A 19217-nucleotide genomic window follows, 5' to 3' on the forward strand; every position below is an offset into this window, starting at 1 on the left:
CAATAATTTGTTAGTCTGGGGGCACAGAGGTTTAATAAATTACTGTTATCTATTTTGATTGCCAGGAATTCTCCCAAGTCTACAAGCAGAGGTCTTTCCTAGTATTGTTAAACATCAGCTAAAATGGAAAACAATCAAACTTGGGACCTTCAGCATGCAAAACACATTTGCAGACATTAGAAATAAATCCTTAATTTATACTGCTCCCTTTCACCATCAAAACCAGAGTTTTGCTAGTAACTAATTAGATTTGATGAACATAATGTATTATATACTAAGTGCTGTGCTTTTCTTGAGTAATTTAGGACATGATAATTCCTCCCAGTGCTCCTTCAACACTGGTTAAAGATGATTAGCAATTTTATTGAGTGCTTGTTTGGGTTGTGGACTTTGTTTTACTTATTTTAAGATTTAATACTAAAAAAGGGAGGGGGGTAGTAGATATCAGCAATAGATTATTATGGCTTTCTAGTAATGGTAACCTGTGCTGTTGCTATATACTTAAAATTCTCAGCATTTTTGTTAGGTTGGTCTCAAGTTACTGTTCAGCTTTGGTAAATATTTTCTACATGCCAATGTAATACGGCAGAAATAATTTGCCCTCAGAGTATGTTTTTAGTGTACTGAATATGTAACCTTGTACTTAACATCTGGGCTAATGCAATGTCCTTTCTTCTAGGAAGTATATGTGAGGGAACCCATAGAAAAAGAAGTGGAACCTCATTTGTTGCCAGGTAATGTTAAATAAATAATATTGCACAATACTGGATGCCATAGTTGTGCATTACATGGTACAGTTAAGTAGATAAGCTGAGCTCTAAGGGATGTATGTCAAGGCATGACCAACCATTGTATTTATTATTTTATACGATGCTTCTTCAATTTCTATAACTCAAACACTCTCCTGGCTTTGAAAAATACATGGTGTTACTGTGGAAAGATAACTTATTTGCCTTCAAACACCTTATATCTCTAAAAATAGCAGAAACTACCAGCTAAATGGTTGCCAGGGCAGAGGAGCTGTTGCTTTTTATAATGCAGTCCTAATTTAGATGAATTGTACAGATTTTTTTTAGAATGTTGTTTTCGCTTCTTTTCAGATTGAGGCTGAGAACTGTGCCATGTGTTTAGCTCTGATAGCAGTAGCATAACCCCTTAATTATGTAGCTCATCTTGCATCTACAGTGATAGCATTTGAGCAGCTTGGAATTTGGAAGTCTAAGTAGTTCACTGCAATGTACTAAGAAGAAAATTAACTTCCATTAGGTGAGCTGGTGCTTTGTGAAGCAAACATGGTTTTGAAATTTGTACAAGACGATGGATCAAATCGTGGCACTTTTGGAAAACTTATTTGCACAAACTTCAAGATTTCATTCCTTGGAGAAGAATCAACTTTGGAGGATGTAAGAGATCAAAGTTAATCTTCGTCTGTTTCACGGGCAAATTCTCTTTATTATATGGTGGTTGGGTACTTCACTATTATATGAATTTATAATTATGGGCATGAAGTCTTGTAAAAGAATATTGGGAAGCTAAGCTGCTGTTCTCCTGTAATGAATTTGGTTGAAGGGCCAAACAAAATATTTAAATTATATATTGTGTTGGATTTGGTGTAGGAAAAATTGAGCTCTTGGCAAATCACAGGGGCAGATTGTTTAGTTAATCACCACCTTGAGGCAGTGTACATGATGAACAAAGCTTGCAAAATCTAAGTTCTTCACAACATGATTTTTTGGGGGGTGGGGTATGAAAGTTGTTGCAGAGTATTGCATAAATTTCCATTATATATTTGCATCACAAATATATTTTGAAAATGATAAGGATTTGTGTTTTATAGTAGCCAGGCCTTCTGAGCAAAGGCTGCTCAGAGCACTTCTAGAATCCAGTCTAAATATTACTAAAACATGAATGATCTTGACCATATTTTAGCCAGTATATCAGCTGGACTTTATAAAAGATACTATGCTATGGTTGTGACCTAGGAATCAATAAAAAAATCTGAGTCCAATATTATTTACATTTAAAACCTGGTCATATAGGGGAGTATCCACTACTAGAACAGTTGTATCTCTAGATACGTAATATCATGAAGTAAATCAAAATAAATAATTGATTTGTTCAGTATGAACCATGTATTTTACTTAATCCATGACAACTGTAGGCATGGATAAAGTGACCTCACTAGGTTTGACCTCACTGTATCCCCTGATAGCTTTTCCCAGCAGTTTCACGTAGATAGCAGATACCAAGGTAACAGCGAAACCTAAGAAAACAGCAGCATTTCTTAAACAATGTTTTGTGGAACGTGAATGTTCTCTGAACAGTTGAAGGTATTCCACAAGCTGGTCCCAATGGCTGACACATTTCTTATGGAGTTTGGATCCACTTAATTTAAACAACCAAATACTCTGTGAATGAAGAGATGTTGTTGCCAGATCTCTCCTAAGATGTTACACTGCTACAGTTGGGGAAAAAAAAAACTGGACAACTTTTGAATGAAAGCTCACAAAATACGACTTCTTAAGTGAAATGGCACTGAAGGTCCTACCATCGTTTTGTTCAGTGTATCTTTGTGAAAGTGGATTTTCCATCTCTACTGCAACAAAGACAAAATATCAAAATAAGGTGAATGTTTAAATCTTTCTGTAAAAAATCTCCCTCCAGACAGTGATAAAATAAGTTGTTATATACAAGCACATACATCCCATTAAGATTTATAAACAAAGTATGAAATATAAGCAGTTGCCTTAACAGATCCTGCACTAGAGTTAGACTAGATGACCCCTGAGGCCTCTTCCAATGCTCCTTTTACATTTCTATGAAAAAAAATGTTTTAATGATAAGCTATTATTCCAGTGTTGCAGCAGCTAGTTGATTTTGAAAATGTTAAGCAGGGTCTGCCTGGGTAGCTTTTGGATATGGGAACTACCAGAATATCCCAATGCTGTGGACTAGACTGAAAATTTGAAAAAAAAAATCCTGGAAGTATTACCCTGGCAAATCACTTCCATATTGTTGCCAATAAAAAAATTAGAAAACTGCGTGGAAGGAATCAAACTTGACTTGAATGAGACTTCCTTATTTCTGTATTTTTTTTAAATTCCACTTTTCTTTCTATCCATCCATCGGTAGTGAACATACCTAATGCTCCTGCCTCCTATTTTCCCCACAACAACAACCCTGTGAGGTGGGTTGGGCTGAGAGAGAGTGACTGGCCCAAAGTAACACCCAGCTGGCTTTCATGCCTAAGGCGGGACTAGAACTCTCAGTCTCCTGGTTTCTAGGCCAGCACTTTAACTGCTACACCAGACTGGCTCTCATACTGCTTTTGATTTTCTCCTTTTTAAAAATGAAGTAGTTATAGGTGGGTTCCTTATTTAAAAGTATGTTGCTTGATGTTCTACAGTCTTGAAAATTTTTAAGGGAAACTGCTCTGCAAGGATAATTCCTGTGAAATGGAACAGTTTCTCAGCCTCACATTCTAGAACCTAGTTTCTAGAAAGGAGAACTAGAGAAAGTTATTGGATGTCTTCCATGATTGAAACTGGATGCATCTGAGAGATCTGAGGGAATCGGTATTTCTTTCTCAGGCCAAAATTGTGCAGTTGCACAAGAAGAGGCAGTTTTTTCAAAATCAGGCCAGAAACTAGACTAAAATGTTTTTGACCTATATGAGCCTGCTCTGGGTTTATGATCCCCTGGAAAGGCCTTTCTGTTGACCTTTCTCTTGATCAAGCACTTTGGGTCCTAAGGTGACCATAAGGCTCTGCAAAACAGGCGAGACCTAGCTGGTTCTGTACTATCTGCCTGCTGGAAGGACATTTTTTTTATTCAACAACTTTAGGTGTTCAAGCCAGTACATTTGCCGCTACCAGAGTAGAATTTAACTGGCGGGGGATGTTATTCTTTTGATGTGTTCTTAATGGATTTTTACATCTTATAATTTTGAATGTGTAATCTATTTAAAGACTTCAAGAACTTTTTTCGACAAAGTAAAATCAATGGCAAATTATATGACTTGTGGAAAATAACAGGGTTGGTTTTGGCACAGTTCTGGGGAGGATTAGAGCCTTTAAAGGAAGAAACTGTGGTTAAGATTCAGCTGTAATGTTGGTGATGTTCTGTTCATTACTTTCAGTTCTTAGAGGTTTAGTACTCCAGTAATAAAAAGAGCTAGTTAACTTTTTGAATGTATGTTCTAATGTATTGATAGTAAAAGAGAAACCTTATTAAGTTATATTGTGTTCTATTAAGGGAAATTTAAGGCATTTTCCTCTTCTAGGAACCACAGTTTAAAAATAAAGTCTTTGGAGAAAATGACATAACCCTTCAGTGTGTAGATCAACTTTATGGAGGTAGGTTAGCGTTGATAGTTGCTCCATCTTAATTACTGTATTTGGTTGACAGAAATACATGTTCAGTTTTGTCTGACATGGCTGATTCATATATTTTTATATCGTAATGCTAATATTTTAATTTTATTTTTATTACAAATCTACCTATATTTGTGATAAGTAACACTATGCAAAGTATAGAAGAAGAGTAAGAAATCGTAAGCAAAATAACATTTGGAAATAAAAGCAAAGTACACCAGTGCATTCACTATGCTTCTCCATTCTTATAAAACCACCTTGCCATACATACTGTGTCCATACATCACTTCATACATTGCCTGTTGTTCTTTAAACTTCTCACTTCTTTCTTTTTGAGGGTCTCATCAATTCTTTCCAGCTTGGTTTTTCTTGGTCTTCCCCTTCCTCTCAACCCAATGAATTATTCCTTCATATATTTGTTTTGCAATTTGATCCTCATTTATTCTTCTTTATTGCCAAAGTACCTCAAAGTACTTCTGTCATACAGGCCACTCACCATCTTGTTTTTCACCAGACTTTTAAGTACTGTAATCCATTCCCATGCGGTCAACTTTTGTGTCTTCCTGACACAACCAGCTCTTATTTCTAAATAAGAATGTGGGCAGAATCATGCATTTACACATAGCATACACTCTTTATCTTACAAAAAACCATTTTTATTTTAAAAATGTATGTGGTGTCAGCTCTTTTTAGGGCTGTGTCTAGCTTACAACCACCCAGTAACATACATAAAAGTTACATTTGTTATACCATTTAATATATCAAAACTATAACAATAACATTAGAAGACTTGGATAAATAAGTATTTTTTAATCTCCATCCTAATTTCCAGTAAGTTGGTGATTTGCTTCGATTCCAGTGGCAGTTTCTTTTTCATGAGCTCTACCATGGTTATCTATCTATCTAATCAAATGCATAACTGCAGGAGCTGCTAAAGGAATCCCATTAATGAGTGAGGAGTTCAAGGAGGACTGTATGGGAGATGGGATTTCTGGAGGTTGTAACAGCATTGTGAGCCCCTTGAATTGCCTTGGAAAGCAACCTGTGATGTACTTGAAGAGGAACAACTCAATATCTGCACTGATACATTTTGGGCCAGGTGGTTCCCAGATTATTTTTAGTGTCTGCTCTGCAAAGAGCACATTGCACTAATCCAGCTTTGAGGTTATCACTGCATGAGTCAACAAAAGCAGGCTTCTCCTTGACTTTCTGTTCTGGTTAAAATTAAATTAAGCAGTAAATTGTTGTGAAGCTTATCTTCAGGTATTATTTAAATCTTCAGAAATACAGATGTTTCAGTTTTGGTTGTGTATTCTTTGAGTAGATACTTAATTTCAGTATGAATTGCGGGAGGTAAAGAAGATAAATTGCAGTTGGTGGTTAGGATAATAGTACAAAAGTAGGGTTACAAAGCTAACAAAGTAAGCAACAGCTCAAGGCACAGATCTGCACACTGTTTCTCTTAAGTAATTTATCCTTTCTGGTGTATTTCACTCATTATGAAACTCTATATTCCAGCATCTTAAATTTTTGAATAGTTCCCTAGTCTCTTAAACAAATTAATCAACTTTTTCTTTTTTCTTTTTTTTTTATTAAGTTGGCTGTGTGTTTCCCCAGCTCCTCATTATGACGGCTATAAATTTAGGAATAAATTATTAGGCAAGAAGGTCTATAACTGACTGATTTGCTGGATAAATAGTGGTGAGTTGCTTACCGGAATAAATGTTAAAAACTAACCTACACTTTTCTTACAGTTTATGATGAGAAAAAGAAACCTCTAAGTGGTCAACTGAGAAAATACCCCGAAACAATAATAATCTACTGCAAAGATCTTAGAGTGTTTCACTTCTGTTTAAGATACACCAAGGAAGAAGAAGTTAAAAGGGTAATTACAGCCTTACTTATTTCCCTTTTTTAAAACAAAAGCCTTTGGAGTGTAGTCATGACAAACATTCATGAAGAGCATTAAAAGTTGCAACTGAGTTACATTTTTTAAGAAGATGGGAAAATTAGACAGGGAAGAAAGTCGTGGCTTGTTGAAACATCTTTGTCTAGCTGTGGTTTAATCATGTTTTCAGTTAATCACAAAATGCTCAGCTGTAAACCATCGGTTTACAAACTGCAGATATGCTAAGTGAATGGCAAACAAAATCCATTATGGTCTAGCACAGGTTTGAATCCAGCCTGTACTTTTTCCTAAAATGCCTTTAGGTTTTGGTCTAAGGAATAGACTGTATCCTGATTTGCTGGATTCCATTTACAAATTAATCATATCATATCATTGGACGAATTCTTATTTGATTGAAGGTTTGCACACATACACGGAAGAAAAATAGGGTGCTGTGTGGTACTCCTTTTATGACTGCTGCTTACTTTGTTAAATTTCCTCATCATATAAAAACAATGTACAGTATAACGTTTATGTTTTTGAACTCCTGTGACTGTAAGTTTTGTGTGTCTGCATTTGATTTGTTTTGACATTGTAGCCCAAACTCTTACCTGAGTGTTGGGAATGTATTTCAGTCTTGCCGGTTACAGTGACCTAGTATGCTTGCTTTGGATGTTACACTTGCAAAGAATGAAATAGATGATATTAAAGGCAAAACTGAAATACTCTGGCCACATAATGAGAAGACAGGACACCCTGGAGAAGATGCTGATGCTGGGGAGAGTGGAGGGCAAAAGGAAGAGGGGCCGACCAAGGGCAAGGTGGATGGATGATATTCTAGAGGTGACGGACTCGTCCCTGGGGGAGCTGGGGGTGTTGACGACCGACAGGAAGCTCTGGCGTGGGCTGGTCCATGAAGTCACGAAGAGTCGGAAGCGACTGAACAAATAAACAACAACATGAACAAAGTGCAGGAAATTTATGGCCAAACCATGGAGCTTCCCTGTCTCCTCCAAACCCCCAGGTTTTCATTATAACTGTTACAAACTAACTTTCAGGATGTTCTCTGCCATCCCAGTCAGATCTTTGTGGGTTCTAAAGACATTTCTGGAAATAGCATTCGATAAACTGGTGCTTCACTTTGCAGTAAACTAGTTTCCTGTTTAATTATTTATATTAAAGTAACCCCTAAAATAAAATGTCAAGTGGATCAGGGAGCCTAACAGAAACAGGTTCTTTCTGAGATACCAATTTCCTCTTTCTACATTATGTATAGTATATATAGTATAGTGCATTGCTCTTTTATTTTCCTCAGGCTTTACTCTCTATGGCAACAGAGGAGCTGCTATTTAGGGTGGAATATTTATCTCTTTGTTAGATTTATATGCCAGTTACCATACAGGAGCTCAAGGTGGCATACACAGCACTCCTTCCTTCAGTTTTTCCCCACAAGAACAGCCCTGTGGGGTAGGTTGGGCTGAGAGACAGTGTCTGGCTAAAGTCACCCAGTGAGCTTTCACAGTCGAGGGAGAACTTGAACCTGGATCTCCCTAGTGCCAGTCCAGCACCTTGATCACTATGTGACCATGACTCTCTGAAGACAACTACCTCATCCTAAAGGCCTTGTACACCAGCAGTCCCTACATAGACCAACATTTCAGATTGTCTTTTATGGCTCATTATATGACCTACACATCAATATTATAATTGTCTGCAGGATAGAAGGTATGAGGCATGCACAATGTATTAAGCTCCAGGAACACAGAAAGAAGTCCATCTCCTACCCAGATATTCTAATGCTAATAGGGGAAGTCCATATAAAGCATTTCAACAGAATTGAGATTTAGTCTTTTAAGGTAAAAAAAATCAATTTAGGAAATGGTTCAGCGGTCTAGTGAAGTTGGAAGGTACTCAGTTCCTCTAATTAATGTGAATGGCTTACAAATAGGTTGATTTCTTGTTCCTTTTTTAGATTGTCAGTGGCATAGTTCATCAAACACAGACCCCTAAGCTATTTAAACGCTTATTTCTGTTCTCTTATGCATCAGCTGCCCCAAATCATTCAGGTAAGCATGCACAGTTTATCTGCCTTGCTATGTTGATGCTAAGTAACTACTGTGTTGACAGGTTTGCTTTAAAATATGCTTGTTGTGTTCCTACCTTAGTTAGCTTGGTCATCTGTACCATCCTGTCAAGTACTGATGGGAAATGGATTGTATGATAGCCATTCATAGATGATCAAGAGGTGAGCTTCAGTAGATAGCCATAAAAGACTCATTAGTACTGCATAGGTAGGAATTTGATTAAAAATATGACAATATTTATATAAAAGTAGCTATTTTCTTCTATCAAAAATGAGGATATATGCATCTCCTGTTAAGTTTTGGTCATAGTTTGAAACAGTGGCCTTGTGAAAACATCTCAGAATGGCAATTGCTGCTTCTAAGAACAAAAATTAGAATTGAAAAAAAATTCGTGTGTTTATCCTATTAAAAGCATATTTTACAAACTTGTCAAGTTTTTGGTTGAAATGCAAAACCCACTTGAAAAGTTCAAAATTTTATATTTTAACAGAGAAAGAGAATCAGGTAGTATGGTTTGATTCTATTAAAGACTGGCGTCAAGAGCTGGAGCGGACCAAAGGAAATCTAAAATACAAAGCAGTGAGTGCCAATGAAGGTTATAAAGTCTCTAAAAAGTAAGAACTCACCACCTTTTTTAAATTAACACTGTCGACTAAACAATCCACAATTCAAACTGGTTTCCATTTCTATGTCCCTTGAAAAGTGCTGTGAAAAGAACAGTTTAATTGCAACTCTTTGAAAATTGACTGGGTTTGAGGTAATCTCGCTTGGTAGAACAGATGCATTCTGTGGTGGAATATCTAACAAACCCTGGGACCATGGAGGAGGGAACAGGGCTGTTACCAAAAAGCTTCCTGAGTCCAGGGGAGGGGGAAACCTGAGAAGGCTCAGAGTAACTCCACCTTAATTACACCAGGTTTCAAAATTCTGTTATATTATCCTACTAGCACTAAAGATCTTCCCAGAAGTCTTAGTAGTTCTTGTGTTCAGAGTTTGCCTGCCTCGAAGGCCTTCATTCAGTTGACCAGACCTGCAGTTGGCAAAGTTCAGGCAGAGAAGGAACAATATGCCAGGTGTATGCCACTGATACATCTACCAGTTGCTCTTGCCAGTTGGTCCAGCTAACTGCCAACTGCTTTGGGGGCAATAAGTCAAAATCCTGGCTTGGATGATATGATAAAAAGACCACAAATAAACAACCTCTGTAATCTGTTAGCATAAGAAGCCTGAAGTAGTCAGTATGTTCCTGTTGAGTAGAATTCCAATGAATTCTAATGTGAGATTTATGAGTGGGTCGATTAATGGATGGTTTTAAACAGAAGCCTTAAGTGTATTTGGCTGTTTTCATTGTAGTATTACTTCATGCGTTCCGTTTCTTGTTACACTGGCAGCTTTCAGTTATGCTGCAGCAAAATGAATAATAGTGAAATATTATTGTACAGGTAGTCCTCAAGTCACGACCATTTGTTCAGCGACTGTTTGAAGTTATGGTGGCACTGAAAGAATGGTACTTTTGCACAGTTCCTGAAGTTACAGCCGTTGCAGTGCCCCCATGGTCACATGATCAAAATTCGGATGCTTAGCAGCCTGCCCGCACTTAAGACTGCATAGATGCTTCAACTCCCCCCACCCACCTATTCCGCCCCCCATCTCTGCCCTTTTGGCCACCCTGCACAGCAGCACTCCTTGACAGTGGCAGCACAGGGAATGAAGTGGAAGCCCAGGGCCTTCAGCAGTCTCAACCGGCTGCTACCAACCCTGGGCCTCTACTTCAGCCCCAGCACCGTTGCCACCACTGCCAAGGAGTGCCGCCTCAGGCCTTGCAGACGGCCAGCCACCCCAGCACAAAGCCCCAGCTGACCTGTGCCATCTTCCTCCGCTGCTGACGAAATGCACCTGGCCCGGCCCTATGCGAAGCAGCTGCTGGCCACGCCAGGCTTTCTTCCCAGTGCCTCTTGCCCTTCTCAGAATGCTTCAAAAGGCTTCTGAGGCCTTCTCAAGCCTCACAAGAAGGCTGCGCCCGCTGTTCCCCAAATCACACGGGCCGTTCTCACAAGGCTTCGGAAGGCCTCAGAAACTGTCTGAAGGATCACATGGATGGCCTGCACAATTTGGAGAATGGCGGGCACGGCCTTCTTGCGAGGTTTTAGAAGGCTCAAAAGCCTTCCGAAGCATCATGAGCAGCCTCGGGAAGAAGGCCTGGTATAACTCAAGGAGTACCTGTATTATAATACATATTTAAATCAAAATATGAGCAAGTAGATATTGCTGAAATAGTGATACAGCTTTATGAAGCTAACAGTGATTGGTAGATGATAAATTCTGAACTTTTGTGCTGAAGTAGGATACATTTTCTTCAGTTCGAGGTCCGTGATAGCTTTTGTAACCTTTCTTCACCACGGTCAAAGTTTGCTTCTTGTCAGAGTTGCAGGATAATCCCTTAGCTAGCCTACTTTACGACTGCATGAAAATGTAAACAGCCATCTGCTGCCTAGCAGCAAAGATGAGGAATGTAAAACTAGATTTCTGTTTAATGGAAAAGGCAGGAGGAAAAGGCACTGAGTTCTAAACCCAAGAGGATGTAAGATGTGGGTTGCAGTCTTAGCTGTCATGAGACAATCAACTGTTTGAAATAACTTCAGCCCTTCTATACAATAAAGATTCCTAGCTGTACCCGGAAGCTCCAGTCAAGAGAGAAGCCTGAACAACTTGCAGATTTTAATTCGTTAAATTAACTTTTCTTAGGTTGCCAGCCTATTTTGTGGTTCCAATGGCTGTTTCTGAAGAGAGCATTCTGCAGTATCAAGGAAGAGGAATTCCAGTGCGTATATTTGTTGACAAGCTTGAACAGACTTCTAATAAACTTTTATTTCTAGAAAAGTATATATATAGCTTCCTTTATTACTACTAAATGATTTGGGTAACATCAAATGAGTACAGTTTAATAATACAGGCTGAGCACAGAGATAAGCAAAACTGAATATTATGGCTTGTCTCACAAATTTATGTAGCTCAATGGACTTTGCTTCTGCTTATACAAAGTTCTTGTCACAGAGTCTGGAAGGTAGGATTAACAGATAAATGCAGTTAATGGATCAGTTCAAACAGTCCTTTGATTTGGATGAGTGGACGTGAATTTTTTGTGTAGGCAAACTAGCCTTTTTCAGATCAGAACTGGTAACCCAATTCAAACTGAGTTTCTAGTTCTAATTTAGAAGCAAACTGTAGTTCTGCTTAGGTGTTCTACTGATACCTGTAGAATCAACTTTGAGTGGTGAGATGGGAAGATATGCTAGCTCTACCTCATTTTGTTGTTCCTAACATTTGTCTTGCTTAGCTGTAGGATTGACTTATTTTGTGTTGCACTCACTGTGGTTTGTGCAGCGAAGCTATCGATGCATGATGTGACAAAGAGTTTTATTCTTTAGGCCCCTTGTTGCAGAACCTGACACCGATATGGGCTGAGAGAGAGGGACCTTGGAGGCCCAAGGTCATCCAGCTGGCTTCCATGGCTAAGGGAAGACTAGAACTTGGGTTTCCCTGTTCCTAGTCTAGCACCTTAACTGCTACATAGTACTAGCTTTCCTAACCCTACCCCATTGATTTCTATTGATCATATTTATCTCTCTCATGCTTCCAGTGAAACCATCTCATGTATCTAGCAGTATAATATAAAATCAAATATCATAAATAAAAACCTGCTAATCACCCCCCAGAACATTAAAATATAATAATTATTTTGTATACAAATAACAAAAAATAAGGAGTAGAATTCAGAAGTAGAGTCACAAAATCCAGGCAGCCATCTTCAAATCACAAATTCTTAGATGGGGAACACCTGAGTATATGTTTTAACTTCCTTTTAGAACAGATTAGGGAGGGGAAAATGGAAATTTCTAAAGGGAGTGAGATCTAACAGGTTGATATTGCCAAGAAAATCCTTGCCCCAGTTGTTAACTAAATGGGCTTTCTTCTGGGTTGGCACCCCCAGAAACCTTACTGACCTGCATGTGTTAGAGGGAAAGCTGAAAGTGTGCTGGATGGGTGATAATCTGTCATTTAGAAACCAGGTTTTCTTTTAATACTTTGAATTGCTAGACAGAGTGATCTATGTTATAGACATTTCTCTTCATAAAGCATGGTACTGTAGGAGAAGAGCCATGTTAGTCTGTGATGGCAAAAATCAGGAAGAATATGGTAGCACCTTTTCCAACCAACAACTTTTATTAAAAGGCATGAACGTTTGTGAGCTGCAGCTTCCTTCATCTGATGCATAGAGGACCTAGACTGATACTGGATTTAAATGGGGGTGAGGTGAGGGAGAATGGGAGGGAAGTTAGGTTGGTTATGTAAATGCAGGTTACATGTGAGACAGATTACAAGTACCTTATCAATTAACAATTGTAATGTGGTAAAAACCCATTGTGTTTGTTGAAACCTTCTGAGATTGCCTGAAATGTTTTGATTTATGCCAATTCAGAATTTCTCATTTAGTGGTGCTTTGGAAGTCCCATTTTTCCAAAACAAAAAGGATGACAGAAATCCTAGCAGCTGGTACACAGTTATACAATGATTCTGAATGCAAGTAGGAAATCCAAATGGGGCACATGGCTAGACATAATGGGGAAGGAGCATGAGACCATTTTAAAATAATCCAAATGGTTGTTTGAAGGATTATCTAAACTGACTCATCCACCTTCACATTAACTGCTCTTCAGGGCACTGAATTTCATGCATGCTGGAGTAATGGAAGACTCTTAACTTGTGCTGTATGATGCCTCTGTTACTCCATAACAAAATAAATGTCCCTCATGCATAACTGAATCACAACATGTAAATATGTACTGCAGATCTGGTGTTGGTCTTTCCATAATGGCGCTGCTCTCCTCAAGATGTCAACTTTTGCCAAAGAACAAGATGACAACACTTCCCAGCTGCACAAACTATTCTTGGATGGGTTAGTAATAGTTCTGTTTCAACGTAGTACATTTGCATTTTCAGCTGCGATGACTCTAAGAATACTTACTTCCTAATGACAAGCTGATTTTCTTTCCCACTGATAATATGCTAGACATCTGTTCCTTCTCTGGATCACTGTCCTGGGAGGTCTGGCAGTTTTCTGAAAACAAATCTTCTGGAACAGGAAGCATTGCATGGTGTTCTGAATGCTGCAGAAGACTGCTAGACCGCTTGTGGAATAGCTGGATCAGTGTGGTCACAGGAAGTTCCCCAGGACTTCCTCTTTCTGGAGCTGCATATTTTGAACGACCCTATAATACACCTTTATAATCTAATTACCCATTATCTTAAGTCACAAATTTTGGGGCAGCAAGGAAACAAAGCTCTTCGGGCAATATCTTATGTACCAATATTTTATTTTTTCTATTTTTATATCTATATATCTATAGCTCATATATCTATATATCTATAGCTCATCTATATATATATATATATATAGCTTATCTATCTATCTATCGCAGGGTTGAACTGTGGAGTCCTCGGTGTTCTCTAAGCTTGGTTGTTTTCCTGCAGACATTTTGTTACCCTGCACTGAAGATGTTACCTAGTCAGGTAATGAAATATCTGCAGGAAAACAACCAAGCTCAGAGAACACCGAGGACTCCTCAATATCTTATGTGTGAGTATCAGTACAAGTTAGACCATGGTATTGGTGAACAGCTTGTTTACTCATCTAGTTAACAAAAGCAGGTCTAAATACACAGTCAGGCTTGAAGCTTTTTTGATGTTCAGGTGAGAAAATGTATAAGAATACATGTATCAACACCCCAGTCCTTTGGTTTTATTAATAATTTTATCAAAGCTATAAAACATTCCAAACAGTAATAATACTATACAATAAATGGCAGCTGCAAGAAAGGCATTGGAAATGTAATCATAGGTTATATAGCAATATTTTCTGTTGGAAATTCTCTGCTATTCATACATGCTTAGTACTCCAGGAAGGTTTAAGTTTCTTCACAGTAGATACACTTTCTCTACATCAATACAGAGAAGGAGGTCAAGAGGGTTGGCACCCACAGATGCAGTGTTATCTTCAATGAGCCTGTATGCTGACCAAAGAATCCCAAGAGCAGAATTATTGTTGCCCTACCTGAGGTGGTGTGAAATCACTGAAATCCAGATTTGGCAATCTCACCACATTTGAGACATTTAAAAAAAAGTCTAGCAGCTTTCATAGCACCCATTGTCCTAGCTTTTGCTAGCTTCTGCCCTTTTGATGCCAAATAAAGAAGTCTCAGGTATTGTTTAATGCATTCTACTGCATTCTGAGCCTTGTTAATCTGTTCTCTTTAGAATGTATAAGACAGTTGATAAGCCTCCATATGAAGCCTTGAAAGTTGAAGACCTTTCAAGTAGCCTTCCATCTTTGCAAGAAATCCAAGTTGCATATACTAGATTTAAACAGCTGTTTTTAATAGGTAAGTAGAAACCATACTGGAAAATCGTGTATGTCCTATCTATTTTACAAGTCTAGTGTGGAAGAAAGGGTACAAAACCTAGAACTGCTATTTATTATTGATATTTGAAAGACTTGTTTTTAAAAATTACATGTTTGCAGATGCATATCATACCTTAACCCAGGAATCAGTGGATCATTTTTCAAAAGAGCCAGATCTTGTCTTCTCTGCTTGTTACTGCTTTTGTAAACTACTTTGTAAATACATTTTGCAGTAAGAACTAATAAAATGCTAATCAGTGGTTAGCTAATAATGCTAATCAGTGATTTTTATAATAATTTTATTAAATATTATAATTAAAAAGTTAAAAACTAATACAAACTAAGAAAAGTGCAGAAAAGAAAAAAAATGAAAAATAGAAAAAATATAGTGAAGAAAAAGAAATATATAAAGAAATGACTTCCCCCTTCATCACAAGTATAAACAATTTTAGTAACTTATCGCCTTCTCTTAAAATACAACAAATGATCTCTTCTTCCCATATCTAATCTCTTACCTATAAATAAATCCTTAAAGCTTCATCATTCAGTCCTGATTGGCAAAAGTCCATTAAGATACCAGAGATAACAACATATCTATTTTAACCTTGATCAAATAAACCAACTTTATATTCCTTCCTTTTACTTTTAACAATCTTGATCTTTAGTCCCTTCAAATAATGTCCTAGAGGTTGATTTCTTTTCATTTTTTCTTTGTCCCTTCTCACAACATTCCTCAAAACCTTTAAGTCTGTTTTGTAAATCCAATATAGGAAAGTTATCTAGATCACTCTTTTGGTTTGTTATTTGTCTGTTCCTTTTAATTATTAAGACATCAGCTGGTTTCATTTGTATTTCCAGTGTAGTATCTTTTTCCATATCATTCTTGTAGCCTGTAATTTTTAAATCCAATTTTAGATTTAGAGTCTTGTTTGGTAAAACCTTTTCCATAACATCTTTTAAATATAGTCAGTCTATAATGGCAGAGACTCTTAAAATTAACTTCTGAATCCATTGTTCACAAATATCCTTCAGTATGTCCAGTGTTAAAGTATTTTGCTCCATTCTGTATTAATGAGTCAAATTTAAGTGTTCTTCGTTAATTGTAATCTTTATTTCCTTCTGGTTCTCTCTAGTGTCCAATCTTCACAGTCCCATCCTATTATTTTTTTTAAGAATTCAAAATAACAGCATTTTCCCATGGGAAGGATTCTTCAGAATCTTATTTCAAATTCATCTGGACCATTAGTCCATTTGTAACTTTCCAAAATCAATGTAATAATCATTGTTTTGCTGCTTACTCCAAAAAAAAGAATTTTTTAAAATCCTTAAACTTGCATTTAAAATTTCTTTTGTTAAGGATTAAAGGAAACTCACCCAGTTTCATTCCAAAGGTTCCTAATAGCTGAAAAGAAATTAAAAAGCAATTTCTAACAGTGATTAGAAAGGGAAGTATGTGAACCCTGGGTCCATAAAGGTGCTGACTGCGGTTTGGGCTAAGATGGTGTTCCCTCGTCTCTCAGAGCTCTAAACCAGCCAGAGACCACTGTCTTGTGGTCTCTTCACGAGGAGCAACTGTCTGGAGTACTTGTGGGTGATCCCAAGCCCTCTTCTTGTCTGGAGATGAATTGCGAAGAGCTGATCCACTCACTGGCTCTTCATTTCACCACAGCCATCGGCTTTGTCTTCAGTTCACCATTTCTTCCCTGGAATAATATTAGTATTTTAGGGAGGGCTTATTGTTTTGCGGAGGTTTTGGTGTTTTTTTTGGTCTATTTAAGACTTTTTGTTTCAGAAGGTTTCTTTTAGTCTTCTGACTGGAATTAAACATTCAGTTCTTAAATTTTATGCCTTTCTATAGCTGTCTATTGTTTTGCATTGCATTGTTGAAGCATTGTTTAAACACAAAGTAAAAAAATAATTCCTCTACACTGACTACTTGGGTTCTGCTGATGCAAAAATATATTTGAGTATATAACATAATAATTAATATGTCTCTCAATCTTTCTGCTTCATTGACATAAATACATTCTATATTTTTATTTATCAAACTATTTACATATTTTGTATGTAAATAGATAAAATTATTGTCTTTTTTTCAGATAACAGTGTAGATTTCTGGGATACTGATGTAAAATGGTTTTCACTATTGGAGAGTACAAATTGGCTAGAAATCATAAGGTAGGTTAACTTCCTAAATTGTGTTATCTAGGCATACTTAGGAAAGCTTAAGTAAACCATCCAGTCTTTAAGGTAATACAGGACTGCCTGATGTATCCACAGATTTTAATAGTAACTTTCATTTTGAGATACAGGCATTGAGATCCTTGATCCTTGAGCAACATCATTGCTCTTGATTCCAAAACTTGATTATGCCTTTCCACTTCCACTTTCCAGAGATATATTAAAGCTGTTATTTGTCCATGTTCTTCCAGGCGATGTCTGAGAAAAACAATAGATATTATTGAATCGCTAGAAGCACAGAGCACAAATGTTCTTCTTCAAGGTAAGTCCAGGAAAACAAGTTTTTTCCCCCTGTGCTTTCTACCCAGCTATTTGTAAATAGATGAAATAAAATATAGTTCTGAACTCTTTCATTCATGAACTGTTTGCCATTATAAAATTTTACTTTAAATTACATATGTTTAACACAACTTAAACTTGCCAGTTTTCTGACATCGGATGCATGTAACCTCAAACAAAATTTGTTTGAAGAAGCAAAATTAAATAGTTCAAAACATACTGTTGGCTCAAACGTTCACTTAATCCCTAAAATATATTCAGAACATCAAATTTTCAAATTGTTTTATTTCAGCATACTGTATACTTGAAGCACAATCTAACTGTGCTTCAAGTATAGGCTGGAATACCACCACCACCACCACCACCACCACCCTGGATAATTCAGAGGTGAACCAATACATAAATTAGCCAAATGGAACTGTTTTAAGACTGCTTATGAAGGTTCTTGAAAACAATTTGCAATGTTTGACTGAAATCTCTTTAAATTATAAAGCAGCCAACATTGAAGGTACGTGTTGGGGTGTTTACCACTCACTTGTTTGCAATTTGAATGGCCATATAAATAAATACATTTTAATTCCTTCAATTTCTAAGGAATCATTTGTCGGGCTGTAGCCTTTTGAAAGAAATAGGATTTTATCATGTTAACTGAAAGATATGCAAATTATTTTTAGGAGTAGATGCATGGTGAACTTGCAGTGATGCGTGAACAATTAAGCTTTGTAACATGAACTGTAACAAAATTGTTAATAAATTAACATTTTTTCTTAAAAATTGATTGGTCACTACTTGTCTGTTTATTAACCACACCCACCCACATATTTTGTGTTTCATTGGATGATGTAACTATTTTTCCTGCAGGTCTTCTAAGATAGATAGATACAATATTTTTAAAAATAATCCATACATCAGTAGTATATGTTTTAAAATTAAGTCTCAATACAAACTGTTTTGTGTCATGTTTAAGTGCTAGAAAGGTAGGGTATAATTCAGGGTATTAACTATGTCTGGATCAGTTCATCCAATGTCTTGTCTGTATTGCATCTAATTTGCCATAGTTCATTACTGCACCCAAAGCATTGGTTTGTTGTTGTTTATTCGTTTAGTCGCTTCCGACTCTTCGTGACTTCATGGACCAGCCCACGCCAGAGCTTCCTGTCGGTCGTCAACACCCCCAGCTCCCTCAGGGACGATTCCGTCACCTCTAGAATATCATCCATCCACCTTGCCCTTGGTCGGCCCCTCTTCCTTTTGCCTTCCACTCTCCCTAGCATCAGCATCTTCTCCAGGGTGTCCTGTCTTCTCATTATGTGGCCAAAGTATTTCAGTTTGGCCTTTAATATCATTCCCTCAAGTGAGCAGTCTGGCTTTATTTCCTGGAGGATGGACTGGTTTGATCTTCTTGCAGTCCAAGGCACTCTCAGAATTTTCCTCCAACACCACAGTTCAAAAGCATCTATCTTCCTTTGCTCAGCCTTCCTTATGGTCCAGCTCTCGCAGCCATATGTTACTACAGGGAACACCATTGCTTTAACTATGCGGACCTTTGTTGTCAGTGTGATGTCTCTGCTCTTAACTATTTTATCGAGATTTTTCATTGCTCTTCTTCCAAGGATTAAGCGTCTTCTGATTTCCTGACTGCAGTCAGCATCTGCAGTAATCTTCGCACCTAGGAATACAAAGTCTTTCACTGCTTCTACATTTTCTCCCTCTATTTGCCAGTTATCAATCAAGCTGGTTGCCATAATCTTGGTTTTTTTGAGGTTTAGCTGCAAACCAGCTTTTGCACTTTCTTCTTTCACCTTCATCATAAGGCTCCTCAGTTCCTCTTCGCTTTCAGCCATCAAAGTGGTATCATCTGCATATCTGAGATTGTTAATGTTTCTTCCAGA

At 37.4% G+C, this 19217-nt stretch overlaps 1 protein-coding gene across 1 annotated transcript in view; it reads left to right on the plus strand.

The window, feature by feature from the left end:
* Positions 1-19217, plus strand: part of MTMR12 (myotubularin related protein 12) — a 54117-nt gene that overhangs the window by 13771 nt on the left and 21129 nt on the right. Inside the window, exons 2-12 of the mRNA XM_063295774.1 lie at positions 680-734; positions 1267-1403; positions 4283-4355; positions 6128-6258; positions 8234-8327; positions 8836-8959; positions 11091-11166; positions 13196-13302; positions 14661-14785; positions 16905-16983; positions 17238-17308. Coding sequence (XP_063151844.1) covers positions 680-734; positions 1267-1403; positions 4283-4355; positions 6128-6258; positions 8234-8327; positions 8836-8959; positions 11091-11166; positions 13196-13302; positions 14661-14785; positions 16905-16983; positions 17238-17308 — 1072 coding nt within the window. The remainder of the gene's footprint in view (positions 1-679; positions 735-1266; positions 1404-4282; positions 4356-6127; positions 6259-8233; positions 8328-8835; positions 8960-11090; positions 11167-13195; positions 13303-14660; positions 14786-16904; positions 16984-17237; positions 17309-19217) is intronic.

Source organism: Candoia aspera, chromosome 2 (genome assembly GCF_035149785.1).
Source record: "Candoia aspera isolate rCanAsp1 chromosome 2, rCanAsp1.hap2, whole genome shotgun sequence".
Taxonomy (NCBI): Eukaryota; Metazoa; Chordata; class Lepidosauria; order Squamata; family Boidae; genus Candoia; species Candoia aspera.